Source organism: Capricornis sumatraensis, chromosome 21 (genome assembly GCF_032405125.1).
Source record: "Capricornis sumatraensis isolate serow.1 chromosome 21, serow.2, whole genome shotgun sequence".
Classification (NCBI taxonomy): domain Eukaryota; kingdom Metazoa; phylum Chordata; class Mammalia; order Artiodactyla; family Bovidae; genus Capricornis; species Capricornis sumatraensis.
In genome coordinates, this window is record NC_091089.1 from 4878632 (window position 1) to 4895491 (window position 16860).

The window sequence follows — 16860 nt, forward strand, 5'->3', positions numbered from 1 at the left end:
CCTTGCAGAGTGTTCAAGTTATTTTTATCCTTAAAAAGAGCAGTGGCTGACACTGGCTGGCATCAGACTGGCGCTGGGAGGTGCTGGGAGGCGCCTGTGAAAGGCAGGCGTTGTGCGAGGCACTGCCATCTCTGCCGCTAGACGTTTGACACCATTGTTCCCTCGGCTCCCAGAGACCGACAGGGCAGCGGGGCAGATCTGTGCCCGAGAGGAGACCTCGGCATCGTGCTCTCAGTTACCGAAACGCCTGAGAGCAAACCTATCAATTGTTGCAGAGTGAGCTTTGGACGATGCCGGGCCCCTAGGCTCCTGGAGGCCAGTCACTGGACCCTCTGGGTGGTCCTTCCGTTTCTAAAGCCAGCGACATGCTCCCCATCCTTCCTGTACCCGGATGTCTCTCCCTGGCCTCAGTCTCTGTCCCCAGATGGAGAAGACTCTGCCTTCCAAAGGCTCCTGTGGTTAGTGAAACAGTCCCAGGGAACCTCTGCTTTGCCATAGATACACCTTGTCATGTTCACGGGTTCCACACACTCAGAGAGGAGGGATTATACGAGGGGTGAAGACTGGGACCCATTCTTACCATTCTTCCCACACAGGCATGAAATGAATATTGGATGGATGGATCGATAGATGTGTGGATGTGTGGATGGATGGACGGACGGATGGATGGGTGACTGTGTGGATGTGTGCATGGATGGGTGGATAGATGGATGGATAAGTGAATGCCTGGATGGATGGGTGGGTGATGTATGGATGAGTGGATGGATGGATGGATGGATAAATGGATGGATGTGTGGATGGATGGATGTGTGGATGGATGGGTGGATGAGCGGATGTGTGGATGGATGATGGATGGATGGATGGATGTGTGGATGGATGGGTGGGTGGATGAGTGAATGGATGGATAGGTGGATGTGTGGATGAGTGGATGGATGAGTTGATGGATAGATGGATGGATGGATGTGTGGATGGATGGGTGGGTGGATGAGTGGATGGATGAGTTGATGGATAGATAGATGGATGGATGTGTGGATGGACGGGTGGGTGGATGTGTGAATGGATGGATAGGTGGATGTGTGGATGAGTGGATGGATGAGTTGATGGATAGATGGATGGATGGATGTGTGGATGGATGGGTGGGTGGATGAGTGGATGGATGGGTTGATGGATAGATAGATGGATGGATGTGTGGATGGACGGGTGGGTGGATGTGTGAATGGATGGATAGGTGGATGTGTGGATGAGTGGATGGATGAGTTGATGGATAGATGGATGGATGGATGTGTGGATGGATGGGTGGGTGGATGAGTGGATGGATGGGTTGATGGATAGATAGATGGATGGATGTGTGGATGGAGGGGTGGGTGGATGAGTGGATGGATGGGTTGATGGATAGATAGATGGATGGATGTGTGGATGGAGGGGTGGGTGGATGAGTGGATGTGTGGATGGTTGGATGTGCAGATGGATGGTTGGGTAGGTGGATGGAAAACTATGGGTTTTTACACAAGGTAATCCCAAGCTAGTCTTGCAACATAAAAATAACAACAACACTAACAAAACGCCCTGGCATTAACAACATGTTGTTTTATGCTCCTCGCGTGTTGTCAGAACAATGGCATGAGGGGGCACCACATATCTGTTCAGTGTTGCAAATGACGCCCAAGGCTTTAGGAGCTTAAACCACATGGTCAAGGTCACATAGGAGGTGGCAGGACCATCAGTCAGAGTCTGTTGGCTTTGACCCCAGCAGACTCCAGACCCTGCGCCTCCAGTCGCCTTGCCCGCGCTGGAGTGCGTCTGGCGGCTAGTCTGCTCCTGCTGACACGGTAGTGGCGCCCATGGTGTCGCCTTCTCAGGGCTCCTGCAGCCTCTGGCGCCTGCGCAGGGTCACCGTGAGGCCCCCCCAGAGGCTGCACGAGGAACAGAACCCTGTGAACATCGGGCCCTTCGGAGTCTGTCTGACAGCAGCTGGGTTTGGGGAGCTGGGCGTGCGATGGAGGCTTGGGGAGGAGCCCGACCGCCCGCTTCTGCTCCAGCTCTGCGTGGGGCTCCCTCTCCCGTGACCCCATCCCCGCCGTGGGAGGGTTCCAGGGGCCAGCTATTTAGAGTAAATAAAAACTGTATGTTCTATGTCCACAAAGGAGGCATTCGTGTGAGGTGGGTGGGCCGATAAGACGCATTTGTGGCGGAGTTGTCAAGAAACCTCTGCGGGCGGCCGCGTGCCTCTCATAGAAGCAGAGTCTGCCCCTGCACGGCCACGGCCACAACCATGGGCCTTCTTGTTCCCTGGTGACCCCGAGCACCGAGTGCCAGGGACAGAAGTATTCCACAAACAAGGAGAGTCCTCTTCGCCCTGGCCCACACTAGCAAATTCCAGGATCCTCAGGCCCTGCCAGCCCCACTGCAGGAGCGGCCTGGTCCCATCAGAGACACACAGGTGCCTGGGCCCGCCTGCTCACGTGGGCGGCCGGCCACACTTGTCTGCTGCCTGTGAGGAGCAGCTCCCTCCTGCCCTTCATCCATCTGGACCGCACGCTTGTCCCCGTCGTTTTCACCTGAGGTTCTGTCCAAGGCCTCCTCCTCACAGCCTGGTTTGTGGCCATCAGTTTAAGGCAGCCCCTGGCAGGACAGGAAATGAGTGCCTGGCCTGAGCTCCGGTACAGCCTGGCAGTCTCTCAGGCAGAGCCCATGGGCTGCTCTGTGAGGCCAGCACCTGGGGGCCCATCTCAGGGCGAAAGGGCGTGGCATCTGTGTTTAACCCAAGCCCAGCAGGCCCCACGCCTGGCGGCCAGGGCGGTGCCTCCACTCCCACCAGGATGGAGAGGGGCTGGCGACCCACAGGCGGGGTGGGCAGGATGCTTTCTTGTGTTCTTCTGTTGGATCGCGTGTATCAGCAGGCCGGATGTTAGCCCCACTCAGAGCAAAGTGACCGGGACATTTGAGTAGTTTCGCACCATCAACCGTCATCTGGCCAGGGCCCAGGTCCACCAGATGAAACCACGTCTGCCTCCTTTACAGTCGCTTCCCTGGACTCTGTTCTGGAGGGACAGACGCCTGAGGAAGGAGGCTGGGGTTCTGAGTGGTCCCTGCTGGGCTGGAGTGGGAGGTCTGGGGGTGGGACTGCTCATCCACAAAGCTCTGCAGTGAGACTCCTGCAACAGCACGTCCAACCCATCCTCCCACCACTTGAAGCCAGTGGAGAATCAAAATTTATAAAGACCACTTGAAGAAGTCATGTGGTCCATCAGTTTCGATTTCTCAGCTTCTGCTTGGTTTTTTCTGGACTGTGGGAAACCTAGTCACCTTCTCTTGGTTTTGGGGGATCAGAAAGTGAAGAGGAACTAAAAAGCCTCTTGATGAAAGCGAAAGTAGAGAGTGAAAAAGTTGGCTTAAAGCTCAACATTCAGAAAACGAAGATCATGGCATCTGGTCCCATCACTTCATGGGAAATAGATGGGGAAACAGTGGAAACAGTATCAGACTTTATTTTTTAGGGCTCCAAAATCACTGCAGATGGTGACTACACCCATGAAATTAAAAGACGCTTACTCCTTGGAAGAAAAGTTATGACCAACCTAGATAGTATATTCAAAAGCAGAGACATTACTTTGCCGACTAAGGTCCGTCTAGTCAAGGCTATGGTTTCTCCTGTGGTCATGTATGGATGTGAGAGTTGGACTGTGAAGAAGGCTAAGCGCCGAAGAATTGATGGTTTTGAACTGTGGTGTTGGAGAAGACTCTTGAGAGTCCCTTGGACTGCAAGGAGATCCAACCAGCCCATTCTGAAGGAGATCAGCCCTGGGATTTCTTTGGAGGGAATGATGCTGAAGCTGAAACTCCAGTACTTTAGCCACCTCATGCGAAGAGTTGACTCACTGGAAAAGACTTTGATGCTGGGAGGCATTGGGGGCAGGAGAAGGGGACGACCGAGGATGAGATGGCTGGATGGCATCACTGACTTGATGGACGTGAGTCTGAGTGAACTCCAGGAGTTGGTGATGGACAGGGAGGCCTGGCATGCTGCGATTCATGGGGTCGCAAAGAGTCGGACACGACTGAGTGACTGAACTGAAGTGAACTGAATATCTCTTCTGCAATGGGCTGGAGTGTGGGATAACTTGTTAGGTTCCTCACCATCTCTGTCTCCCATAAGGTTTTCTTGGCTCTCAAGAACAGCCTATGACTTCAGGTGGCCCGCCCCGCCCCCGCCTTCTGATCCAGGTTGCCCACCCTGAGGGACCTGACCTAGGGTTCACACGTTCGGCAGGTCACTGTCCCAGTGAGAGAACTGTGATCTTTGTGCTAACCTGCATTGTACAGGGGTGTCAGTGGTCTCGGGAATCTTTAAGAGAATATTTGATGAAGGAAATATGGAGGAAAAGTGTAAGTTGTAAAGCATGAGTGTAAAAACAGCAAGTGGAAGACCAGGTCCCTAAAGATTTCCTGCGCTTTTGTGGATTCCACAGTGACGGCTGCTGTCATCTTCTCCACTCTGGTCCTCTTAATGAGAAACAAAGGATTCGTATGAACCGTTACGACAGCAGCACCTTGTGGTTCACTGGGGCCTGTGGATTCATTTCTGGAGAACACTTCCTAACGCGACTGTGAGCTAGGAGACCAGATGGCGAATCAGTACAGGAGAAAACCGCTGCTCCAGGCCAGGGGCCTCCAGCCACTCTGAAGCCCTCCTTCGTGCATTCAGAGGAAAATGCCCCAGAGCCCCGTGCCCACCCTGGCCCAGGAAGTGGGGGGAGCCTGTTCCACGCAGGGTCACCGTGTGATCCGTCTCCAGGTGGTTTCTGCCTTGGGTACCACGGACATTACAGCAGGGTGGGGATGGGAGGGCAGGGTCCCCGTGACCTCAGTGGGCCTCCCAAGCACTGCCTGAGCTCCTGGGAACCCTGGTGCCAGCAGCTCGAATGTGAACTGTGTGGATCTCAACAGCTCCTGAGACATGGTCTGCACACGCCTGCACTCAGGCCCCGTGAGGGACACCAGGGAGCTGCTGCGGTGGGGGGGAGGGGCTCTCCATGGGGCGCCCACAGGGGGCTGCACGTGGGAACGCTGTGTGTGTCAGACCCACCGGGGAGAAAGGGCGGACGGTGGAGACCCACAGTTCTGAGCCAGAGAGGCCTGTGCTGGGGCACACGTTGAGCAAGGCAATTCTGTTGTGACTTTGATTTGGGGATTTTTTTTCCTGTAATTTAACAAGTGACCCCATGGACTGTAGCCTGCCAGGCTCCTCTGTCTATGGGATTCTCCAGACAAGAATACTGGAGTGGGTTGCCGAGCCCTCCTCCAGGGGATCTTCCTGACTCAGGGATCAAACCTTGGTCTCCTGCAATACAGGCAGACTTTTTTTTCCCTTCTCTTTCTTTCTTTTTTATTTTTATTTTCCACTCTCTGAGCCATCAGGGAAGCCCTAGAATAAGAAAGTAAAATCACAGGTTACAGTCTGGGCTGTAAACTTAATTAGATATGCCACCTAAAGCTACTATTTTGAAAACCAAGGCAAAAAATGTAGGTACAACCAGTGAGTCTGAGCCCTCAAAATGAAGGAACAAATTTTATTTTCTATCGAAATATCTGAGGGATGTCATATGGGGAGAAAGTACATGTATATTATACGTACCAAAAGCTCCTCTCTGGGAAGCTGCTGGAGGTTAGTGGCAAAATGAGGGTGGGTTCAGAGTGGAGTTCAGGGTTTGGGACTCCTGCACGGCAGGAGGGAGGGCTGTTGGGACTCTGGGACTTCCTGGCGTGTCCAGGCCCTTCCCAGAGGACCAGCAGCAAGGCTGGACGACAAGCCTCCCCGCGGCGAGGGCACTTGTGGACAGACGCAGGCTCTTGGCAGGAGGGTCAGAAAGTGACCTGAACGCATCCCTTTTGTTCTGAGATGATGCCTTTCTTGTTCTTTTCTTGTAATTTCCCAAGTTCCCTTTCTTCCTTTTGTGTAGGCTGCTGCTGCTGATGCTAAGTCACTCAGTCGTGTCCGACTCTTAGCGACCCCATGGACTGTGGCCTATGAGGCTCCTCCGTCCATGGGACTTCCCAGGCAGGAGTACTGGAGTGGGGTGCCATTGCCTTCTCCATCTGTGTAGGCTAGTACATGGTAGTTTCTTGTTTTCTCTTAATGTCTTGTTCAATCACTAAGTTATGCCTGATTCTTTGAGACCCTGTGGACTGCACCACACCAGGCTTCTCTGTCTATCTCCCGGAGCTTGCTCAAACTCATGTCCATGGAGTCAGTGATGCCATCCAACCATCCCATCCTCTGTCATCCCCTTCTCCTCCTACCTTCGAGCTTTCCCAGCATCAGGGTCTTTTCCAATGACTCAGTTCTTCACATCAGGTAACCAAAGTATTATAGCTCCAGTTTCAGCAATAGTCCTTCCAATGAATATTCAGAGTTGATTTCCTTTAGGATGGACTGGTTGGATCTCCTTGCTGTCCAAGGGATTCTCAAGAGTCTTCTCCGGCAGCACAGTTTGAAAGCATCAGTTCCTCGGTGCTCAGCCTTCTTTATGATCCAACTCTCAGAGCCATGCATGACTACTGGGAAGACCACAGATTTGACGAGACGTACCTTTGTGTCTTAGCAAAGGTGAAAGCTTCCCAGAGTTCTAGAAAGGCCAGTCTGAAGACCTCACTCTTCATTTTTGCTGTTTGACTGCTCCATGAAGCCGGGGAACCGCCCTTGAAATGAGAGTGATGCGCGTGAATGAACCCGCAATGATGATGTGTGGTGGGCTAAGCCTCTACCATGCAGTTTTAAAGTGTATTCTTGGCAAAACCTCTAATTAGCTAAGCGATGATCTTTTTTATTGTCTCTAGCTTCATTAAAGATCCGGTCAGCTGCGAATATGAAATTTTATTAAACTTCCCTGATGAAATTATAGTTGCATGATCCCTTAGGTCTTATGTTTCAAGCTGTCTAATCGCAGGAATTAAAATGTTTTAAATTAATTATAGTGAAAAGAAGCCACCATGACTCACATCTTGTCAACAGAAGGTTTTCATTTTGTTGTTAAATTTAATAGACGGACTCGCCTTCACAGAGGGGGTTTCTAGGTGTGTGTTATTCTAGTGAGAGGAGGGATACAGTCCTGCTCTGACAAACGCGTGTACTTCCTCCTCGTGTGAACCTGAGCTGCTGTGTGGTGCCGTTACTAAGTCGCATCCGACTCCTTGCAACCCCGTGGACTGCAGCACTCCAGGGTTCCCTCTCCTTCTCTGTCTCCTGAAGCTTCCTCACACTCACATCCATTGGGTCGGTGATACCCTCCAACCATCTCACCCTCTGTGGCGTTTGAAGATATAGGCAAACTCAGAGGTGAAGCCACAGCCATCCTCAGGCTGGCCTCTCCTGGACTCAGGAGGCTGTAAGTGGATCCCAGGGGGTAGAACAAAGCCGCCACCACGTCAGCCCAAAGCTGGGAAAAGCCGTGAGTCCCAGCCAGACCAGCGCTCTCTCCGCAGAAGAGGAAGGTGCAGCCTTCCCTAAGAGCCCAGAGGGTGGGATACAACAGCGCCTCCAGGGGCTCAAGGTCATCAGCATCTCTGATGCTGACCTTCCCTCGTAGTTACTGGGCACGGGGGCGTGGGTGAACAGCAGGTGTCACTGGACGTGTGGGGTGCTGGGTTAAAGGGTCAGCCTGGTTATTTGGAGAAGGAATGGCTCCCTGGCCACTCCTCCCCAGCCTGTCAAAAAAAGAGCAGGATTGGGGGCCACCCTGAGCATTCTGCCTCTGGGTCTGGGGTGGGCTTGGCACCTGTATTGCTTCTTGTATATTTGCACACACACACTCACACATAGGGTTTTGATGCAAGTCGGCAATGGAATATAATTTCCAGGAGTGTGATGGAAAACAGCATAAGGTATACAATCTAGGTAAAAACAGTCATTTAAATATAGAACAGCGCTCACTGAGTCATCACGGTTTATTTGAGACCATCGTGTATGAAAATGTGATGCATGTCATTTTCTGGTTACAGTGAGATGATGGGTAAGTGGCAGTTATATAAACAAGCAAGGACTCAGAGCTTCCGCGTGGTTGCAGGGTGACATGTCCGCTGTCAGAGCTGCAATGTGATTTTCAGGATCCCTCAACTCGGCCTTTCTGAGTGTTCAACAGGCATTAGCACATTCTGCCAAGGACAGCTGGTGTAGTAAATTGTGAGCGGATGGTTATGCATGCCTGTGGGGTGGGCAAGAAGTGGGTGTGTGGGGAGGCAAGGCAGCCGCTCCCACCCTGCAGAGCGCTGGGGGACCCAGGGCCCTGTTGCTTGCAGAGGGGGCCCTGGCTGGGCTCTGGGAAGCCCTCCCATCTCTCCCGGTCAGTGCCTCTATTAAACAGAATGTCTCAGCTGTTGGCCATCTGCAGTTAATGTCACCCTGAGAGGCAAAACCTCGGGCCAGGTAAAGGCAGTGGGGGCCCACGTGGAGCACCCAGAAGTGGGGGTGGCCGGCAGTTGGGGCCTCAGAGTGAGCACCCCCTCCTCTGTGGAGCCCTGCCACACTTGCTCTGCCTCGGTTTGCTCACCTGAGCAAGTGGGCTCGTAAACGACCTGCTCTGTACGGTTGCTGGTCACACTTATAAAGCTTCCAGCGAGAGCTCAGCTTTCCCTCCTGGACCATCACCAGACGCTGCATCTGCGGAAGGGGCAGCCCGGGTAGACCCCCAACATGCCCAGTCCCCGCGTGTGCCACTCCAGGAGCCTCAAGGTGCCAAGGACAAGCGTGCGGCCCCACCTCCCTATTCATGACCACAGACACCACCGGAGGCTCAGGGCCCTCGCTGGTGGGCAGGGGGTCAAGGTCAGCCTCTGGAGACCCTCCTGGCGACACCTTGCAGGTCCTGACCCTGCACACGTGGCAGCCGGTGCTTCCTGTGCCGTCCACATGGTCTCGTTTGCTGCAGACAGCGCAGGGCACAGGTGGCTGAAACGGCCTGGGAGATGAGCCCGCTTGATGGCCGCGCTCCACGTGAGGGGCTCGCCCAGCGCCTGCGCTCAGCTTTGCACTTGGAGAAAGGCAGGGCAGGGACGCTAAGGGCTTTATCTGGAACCTCAGAGCCGTGATGAGGGGTTTCTCTGAACCTCCGCAAATGGCCAGAAAGAATTCAGTTGTGCAGGTGAATTCATTTGTAAGCCAGAGCTCTCTAGACCCTGGCATCCAGCCTTTTGGGATGGAAGGAAATTCTCTGTTAAAAATGGTGGAACAGCTGCCATGCTGAGAACTAAGTTCTTCCAGCTGAGAAGAGAGAGCGGAGTCTGGGTTCTGTTGCTTGCTGGTGGAGTCCAGCCTGGGAGACAGCACTTCTGGGTTCAGTACCTCATGCCAGCCCAGTGACCCGAGGGCACAAGTCTGGCAGGGTCCCCACCTTCAGGGACGGTACTGCCAGCTGGGAACAATTTAGGTGGACCTGAGGCGGTTCCTCTGTGAGGCTGATCGCGTAGAAGCTGCGTCGAGAGAAGCTCGGTCCAGCTGCCTGGAGCAGACCTCCCAGTGGGTGGGGGCCGGGGGGCAGGTGTCAAGGTCAGGGGGAACAGGGGGCGGAGACCAAGCACATGGAGCCGGGTGCACCGCGGGGCCTGGGGGAGAACTGAGAGGCCGGAGCAGCCCGTCCTGGAGGGCGGGGGAGGATGCTCCTGAGGGCCGAGGGAGGGTTGGTCCTGGGAACCATCAAGCTCACAGTCAAGGTCATGGTCACGCCAGAGCTGAGCGCCCAGCAGCTCCCGCTCCATGAGCTGCAGGGCCCAACAGGGCCGTGAGCAAACTCGGCTCAGGGGTAAGTAAAGGAAGAGGTGATGTGGTCAGGGGCGTCGGGAGTAACCCAGGAGAGACCACGGACTCCGACCCTGGCCTGCTGGCGGCGGGTGGTGGGGGAGGGGAGGGGCGGGATGCCAAGGGCCCATAGGCCAGGTGGTCACGGCGAGACCCTGGGCTGAAGCCTCCCCGGGGGGTGTGACACTGATGAGTTGCTCCAAACAGTCATCACTGCCCCGATGTCACCATCCTGGTCTGCAGTGTGGTCTGTGCCCCAGAAACCACCTTCCAACTTACTAGGTCCTCAGCTTCTCAGAGACATTTGTGAGTTTAACACCACCACCCTCAAAAGTGCACTTCCCTAAGTTTCCTGGGGTGGGTTTACCCATTAGACAGAGGTGTGATTTTTTTTAAGACATTTTCTTGCAATTTCCTGTAGAATCTGAACAGTAACTGAGAGAGGATTATAAATGTCTGTTGGGGTCCTGCCAGATCCGAGCCACTCATGTTGTGCACCAGAGCTCTGCTCCAGAATTACCATCTAAATAAGAACTCTGCCCCTTCGATGAAAGCTGTTATGAACTGACAAAGTAACACTGCACTTGTCCTTACCCAAAATGCTGCGGATCCACAGATTTTAGCTTCTCCCTGGGCTCCTTGCATCCCGGGAGAAGCAACTTCCAGGACACAAACGCCCTTCTCTGTGCCTCACAAATAACCATATTCAGGGACACAAAGGCTGACTGTTGTAAAAATATTAGTATTCAGATGCGCTTGTGTTTCGTTAATGCATTTAACCACGTATAATATAGCGATTGTTTCCCGTTCACTTTTGCATTAATTTATATTAGCCACAGAATCTAAAGCACAGCGAGAAAAGCAGACCCTTTCTGTTGCAACCTATAAATTAGCTCTGCGTCCCTGTAAAAATCTACAGCCTGGTGCCGGCCACAGCATTCTGCAGGGTGCTTTCTCAGGACGGTGCGAGGTGGTGAGGGCCTGATATGTCATAGATATGAGTGCTTTCGTGTGGTTCATTTAATCAGTGTCATAAACGATGTGCCACGCTCTAAGTGATGGGTTTGTAAGGCTTGTAGCGTGGCTGGCGTAAGGCACAGTTGACACCTGTGTGCACCGTCTTGGGAGCAGGAAAGAGACCCCAGGACCCCAGGGCCTGGCTGTTTGCCTGGTACTTGGTGTCCGACAGACATTTATGATGTCCGTACTCCGCTTTGGGAACATAGGTCAATATATTGACTGCACAATGAATGTCACCCATGGGACAGTCTCTTGACCCCTCTGATTTTGTTAAAGGAGTGTGCAACCATTCAGTTTTTGTAATCTGTATTGTGGAAATAGTTGTTGTAGATGTAAAGCCTCCCCTGAATACGTGTGATGAAAGGAGAGGCCCTCCATGCAACCATCACCCAGACTGGCCGACCCTTCCGGACGCCCCCGGACACGACCTTGGCCCTGCCTTGCCTTAGCCCCTCCTACCTGTGCTCACCCGCACCTGTGCTCAGGCTGAGTCGTCTTCTCTCTTGAGGTCTGTTCCTGCCCACACCCTGTTCCTTGACTGTCTCTGGGCACCTTCTGGAAAAAAGGAGAAAAAAAAAAATCCATTCATCTCAGCCCCTGCAGCCTGCACAGGCTGGCCGGCCCGCCTCTTGGAGCGTCCTCCCCTCCGCTCCCCCCTGCACCATCCCCCTTTCCCTCCCCCCGCCAGCCTCGCCCCCACCTTCCCCACTGCGTCCTGCCCCACCATCACCCCTTCCAGCCCCTACTGGCTGCCTGTCTCCCTCAGGCCTCACACCTGCCCCCAAGTGAACACGCCAAGCTCCTTCCCGAGGACTGTCTCCCGGGCATTCTTCTCTGCAGAAGCACGTTGCCCCCCACCCCCCGCCCCCCGTCCCTGAGCGGCCCACACTTTCACACTGTCCCCTCGCTAGGTCGTCCTGACGCCCGTGTCCCGCTTCCTTTTATGTCGTCACTCGACGTGACATCGCACACTGTGTCTGTGTCCTACGGCAGCCACAGCAAATGACCGCAAACAGGACTTGAAACGGCAGGGAGCTCTCCTGTCCCGGCTCTGGAGGCCAGAAACCTGCACGGGGTGTGGGCGGGGCAGTGCTCTCCCTGGTGTCTCGGGAGGGGCTGCCCTGGGCCTCCACCGCCCTGAGTCCTGGAGACCCTGAGTTGTGGACACACCAGGCCACGGCCTGCTTCCGCACCACGTGGCCTCCCCTCCGTGTGTCTGCATCCAGATGCCCTCTGCTCACAGGGACGCCGGTCACTGGGCCACAGCCCACCCTACAATAGTGTGACCCCATCTTGACCTGATAACATCTGCAAAGACCAGAGGTCCAGAGAGTTCACATCCATGGGCGCTGGGGGTTAGGATGTGGACACACCATCTAGAGGACGCTATTCAACTCATATTGCTCATTCTCATCTCTGTTCATGAGACAAGGACCACATTTCTGTTGAATTAGTGCAGCACATTACGTTCGCTAGGTACTCGGTAAGGCTGGGTGGATGGATGGATGTGTAGATAAGTGCATGGATGGGTAGATAAGTGGATGGATGGATGGATGAGTGGATGAGTGGGTGGGTGGATGCTGTTGGTAAATGTCAGTGAATAGATTGCTGGGCAGTGAGATGGATGGACGCTGTTACAGGAAAGTGTGAGTATACCCACAATTTTTGTCGATGAGTAATAAACTTTGGAGAGGAATGTTCAATTATACCCACCTTGGTAATTGAGGGCAAGATGAGGTTCTGCCATTCTTAAGAGAAATGCTGTGTATTTTTGTGAAAAGCTAAGGGAAAGTGGTGTGCAACACGAGACACCCCCTTCCCACTCAAGTTTTCTGATTGTCACTGCTTGCAGAGGAGAAGCTCAACCAAAATATCCTGAATAAGCAGTTCTATCCTGCAAGAGGCCTCTTGTGGATTCTGGGAAGCAAAGAATTCTAAACACCCCGTTTCTTTAAGGCATGAATTGCAAAAGACGTGGGAGGTTCCATTTTTACTGAGAACACTAAAAATATCTTTTGCCAAATACGTGCTTGCAACACGCTTGGCTTGGGCACCACTGGCCTTTTAGGTGATAAATGTGCCGTCAAGGTGCCCAGGACCCTGGAGCCTCCCAGGGCAGGAGTGGCAGCACCCAGGGGCGATGATGTGCATGGCTGTGTTTGCTCGGGGAGGCCTGGTGCCCAGTCTGGAGGCCCTGAGACAGTCTCCAGGGCCCCTGAGATGCAGAGCCGCCACCGAGAGAGAGGCTCGGGCAGGGCGGGCCCTTCCCAGGGCGGTCAGGGGCCACACAGAGCTGCATGGCGCCCACACCCTCCGTGGATTCTGTAGGAGACGGCCAGTTCGCCAGCCGGGAAGAAAGCGGCATTGTCCGCGGCCCGCTCTGCACAGCCGCGTTCACATCTCGCTGTTGTTTGCAGGAGCGGCAGATGTGGTCCCGAACAATGGGGCCCCCTCGCAGGGCGCGGCGGTGACAGACTCCAAGCGCACAGCGGACCCGAAGAATGCCTGGCCCGAGGCCAGCCCAGCTGACCCGGGGGGCCGCCCCCACCTGGTCCGCCTCTTTTCCCGAGATGCCCCGGGCCGGGAGGACAACACCTTCAAAGACCGGCCCTCGGAATCAGACGAGCTCCAGACCATCCAGGAGGACAGCGCGGCCGCTCCCGGGGCGGTGGACGCGATGGCGGCCCAGAAGAGACCCTCCCAGAGATCCAAGTACCTGGCCTCGGCGAGCACCATGGACCACGCCAGGCACGGCTTCCTCCCCAGACACAGAGACACGGGCATCCTCGACTCCCTCGGCCGCTTCTTTGGCTCGGACAGGGGTGCGCCCAAGCGGGGCTCAGGCAAGGTGAGCTCCGAGGAGTAGAGCCGCGACACGGGCGTCCCCGGGGCAGTGAGTGGGGCGGGAAGGGGACCCCGCGGGTGGACTCAGCCCCGAGAGGAGGCGCAGCGTCTTGCTGGAGATGCTTACAAGCCCCTGGGTCTCAGCTTCTGAAGTCCCCACCCTCCTCCCACCCCGCTCACCAGGGATGCAGTTGGAACGTGGTTCGGGATGGAGAACATTCTGAGTGTGCCTCTCTGGGGTGGCGTGGGTGTGGGCGCCGCAGAAAGGAAGCCCTGTGCTGGGGCCTCCTGTGTCTCGCTTTTGGGGGCTTGAGTGCTGGTTCCGCTTCTGCTCCCGCGCTCCGGGGTCAACACGGGGCTAAGCGGATTTGTTCTTGGACTCAGTGCCGCTAGCGTCATGTTGCTTTGTAACAATACTGCAATTGAGGACTTTGGGACAAATTTGAATTCGCCTTGAGCAGACGTTGTCTTTTGTCTGAGTCGCAGAGGGGAATAAATGAAGTGTGTCTGTGAATCAAAGCTATGATTTTGTTACTCCGTTTGAATATAGAGTTTGCGCTTTCATTATTTAAATGTTCTGTAGATAAAAATGTTATCACAAGAGGAAATTGCTCCTATTGTGGTCCAGGTTGCAGCAGTGGCTACTGCACTTGATGGTGAATAGATCTTTTATAGGTGACGTTTCACTGAAGAGCTAATCCCCAAGTGACAATCAGATAGCAAACACACGGCGTGCGTGGCACCTGATTTTAGAGCGTTGGATAGCTGGGGGATTTTGGAAAGAGTGAGGCTTTCCATAAAAGCCTCTGGTTTATTGGGGGTGCTCACAAAACTCCTACGATGCCCTTTGCTTCTGGCTGTGTCCTGTGCTTGTTCTGAAAGGCCCAGGAAGGCACGAGGCTTCTGAGCCAAGTGTGGGCAGAGACCCTTGATGTCCTGGTCTCATCCTCGATGCTGGGACCCTGGGAGCGCAGGAGTTGCTCAGATTTGCTTCAGTCTCTAGCTACAGTTCTTAAAATGACTGACGATCCTGATGTTGCTGAAGACAAACAGATGTCAGCTGCGCCTGTATGGTGTCAAGCTGCACAGAGGTTTTCGGGCACCTGCTTGGAGCTGAGATCTGTCATGTGGTCTAGTGAATAACTCAGTGTACCTTCTCGGCTTCTAGAGTTTGTTTCCTGATGGTTTCCTTCTGCGTCCTGTACTTCGGGGCAGTCTTACCTCCCCCTGAAACGTGGGTCAGCTGACCCATCTCTAATGCTATTTCAAGCCGAGATGCTATCCAACCACACCAGATCCTGGCTGCCTAACCCAGTCTTGCTATTAGGCAAAGCACCCCACATGCATGCAGTCTCACCAGTTTCGAAACCGTAAACTATGCTGCTTAACCCAAAGGCAGACTAAACAGCTGGAGAGCATCTCTTATAAAACAAGCTTCATTTCAGGGTGACAGGTTAAGCTAAAATCAGACTGTGAAAGCATTCATTTCAATTGTTGTGACCGTATCTCAAAATGACTGTATTACACATACATGTTTTTCTTCCTTTGTGTAAAAGTTCAACATTGATTGCGTAAGGTCTCATATTCCTCAACATTTTCAAAGAAAAGATGCCTCAGAAGTGGACATCCATGTCGCAAACCAGCCTGGCTAGATTATCAAGGAGCTAGATCAAAACATTTTCACAGGATTTAAAAAATAAAAACAGTGTTGAAATAATTGATTTAGTACTTTTAAAGTATCAATTCTGTTCACGCCTGGGTCTTGAGTAAAGAAGATTTTTAAATGAACAGCTTTGCCCTTTGATGCCGATGAAATCCATTAGAATTTGAATGTAAAATCATATCTGTGATTGCTTATAACAGACACTGGCTAGGATACATTCCTGTCCAGTATCTTTGCTGAAAATATGCAGTGGGGCTTCCTGGAAATACTTTTCAGCTCACCTGTTTTCCTGTGGATATTTTGTTCACTTTTAAACTCTGGAGGTGTGAGCATAATACACTCTATGCCCAATGATACACTTTCAATGCCTAGAAGCCTGTGGTTTTTTATGGGTGTGGGTTTGTTTCTTGGTTTTGATTGTATTTTTGCTTTGCTCTGTTGATAAACCAGGAGAACCCTCATCTTATTAGATGCTAGAAAGGTCTTTTGGACTGAAGCATGTGAAGCTGAATGGAGCCCTTGGCTCCTGGAAAAGGGGCTGTCTGTCACCTGCCCCCCTCCTCTGAGGACACGTTGGGAGCCCCAGGGTGAGCAGCGCCCCCAGTCCTGGGAATGCACCAACACACCCACCCTTTGTGCGGCTGGGAGTTGGCATTCAGGGAAAGCACACACAAATTCCTTGAGGAGGCATATTCTTTTGAGAGCCTTAAATGAAAAGTGCATTCATGGAGACCACTCGCCTTTGTTGCGGGAGGAAAGAAAGACGGAGTTGTTGCCTTTGAGGAGCAGGTTTCCAAGTCCCTGGACAGTGGGGCCCTGTGAGGGCCAGCGCTGTATCCTCAAGCTTCACCCCAGAATCATGACCCCTTAGCTTGGACAGTAACCAAGGTGGCCACCGTGACCTGGGCAGCCCCCTGGAGGGGCTCGAGGAGGCCTGTGCCGCCTTCCTCCACGCGAGCCCGCCCTCCTGCAGGCGCTGTGAAGCAGGCTTAGGTCCTGGCCATTAGGCCTCTTTCCCGCTGCTGACTTTGCCGTCAGAGCCGTGTGGACCGCTGGTCTCGGCGCCCATGGCCGTCCGTGTCCAGCCTCCCCTCCCTGCCTCTGGTCTTGACCGTGAGGGGTGAGAACCTTTGCTGCCATTTAGTGCCCTGGGGACAAGCGGTCTTGGAAATTAGTCACAGTGTTCTGTTCCCTGCCTTTTCCCCACTGCATTTTAACTTCACTCACATTTTAGCTGTACAGTAACTGCTAACGCTTCATTGTTAACAGGGTACCCTAATGCTGGAGATGTGTTCTGTAACCCCCGGAGAGGGGGGCTTTGGAGGGTGACGTAAAGGATACGGCAGGAAGGGTCTGGGTAAGGTGCCCTACTCCGTGTGAGTCTGGCCCCGGGCTTGGGGCCAGCAGAGCTGCACTCATTCACCTCTGCTGGGAGTGAGTCCGCTCACAACACACAAACCATGAATCTCAGTGTCACCCACCCAGCCACGCAGCACGTGGGTTTGCCAAGAGATTTGGCCAAAGACCTTTCTAGAGAAAAATC

At 53.6% G+C, this 16860-nt stretch overlaps 1 protein-coding gene across 3 annotated transcripts in view; it reads left to right on the forward strand.

The window, feature by feature from the left end:
- The window catches only part of MBP (myelin basic protein), a 104175-nt gene that overhangs the window by 58358 nt on the left and 28957 nt on the right, over positions 1–16860 (forward strand). For all 3 annotated transcript variants that reach the window (XM_068993614.1, XM_068993615.1, XM_068993616.1), the window contains exon 4: positions 13228–13658. In XM_068993614.1, the coding sequence (XP_068849715.1) occupies positions 13228–13658 (431 nt within the window). The remainder of the gene's footprint in view (positions 1–13227; positions 13659–16860) is intronic.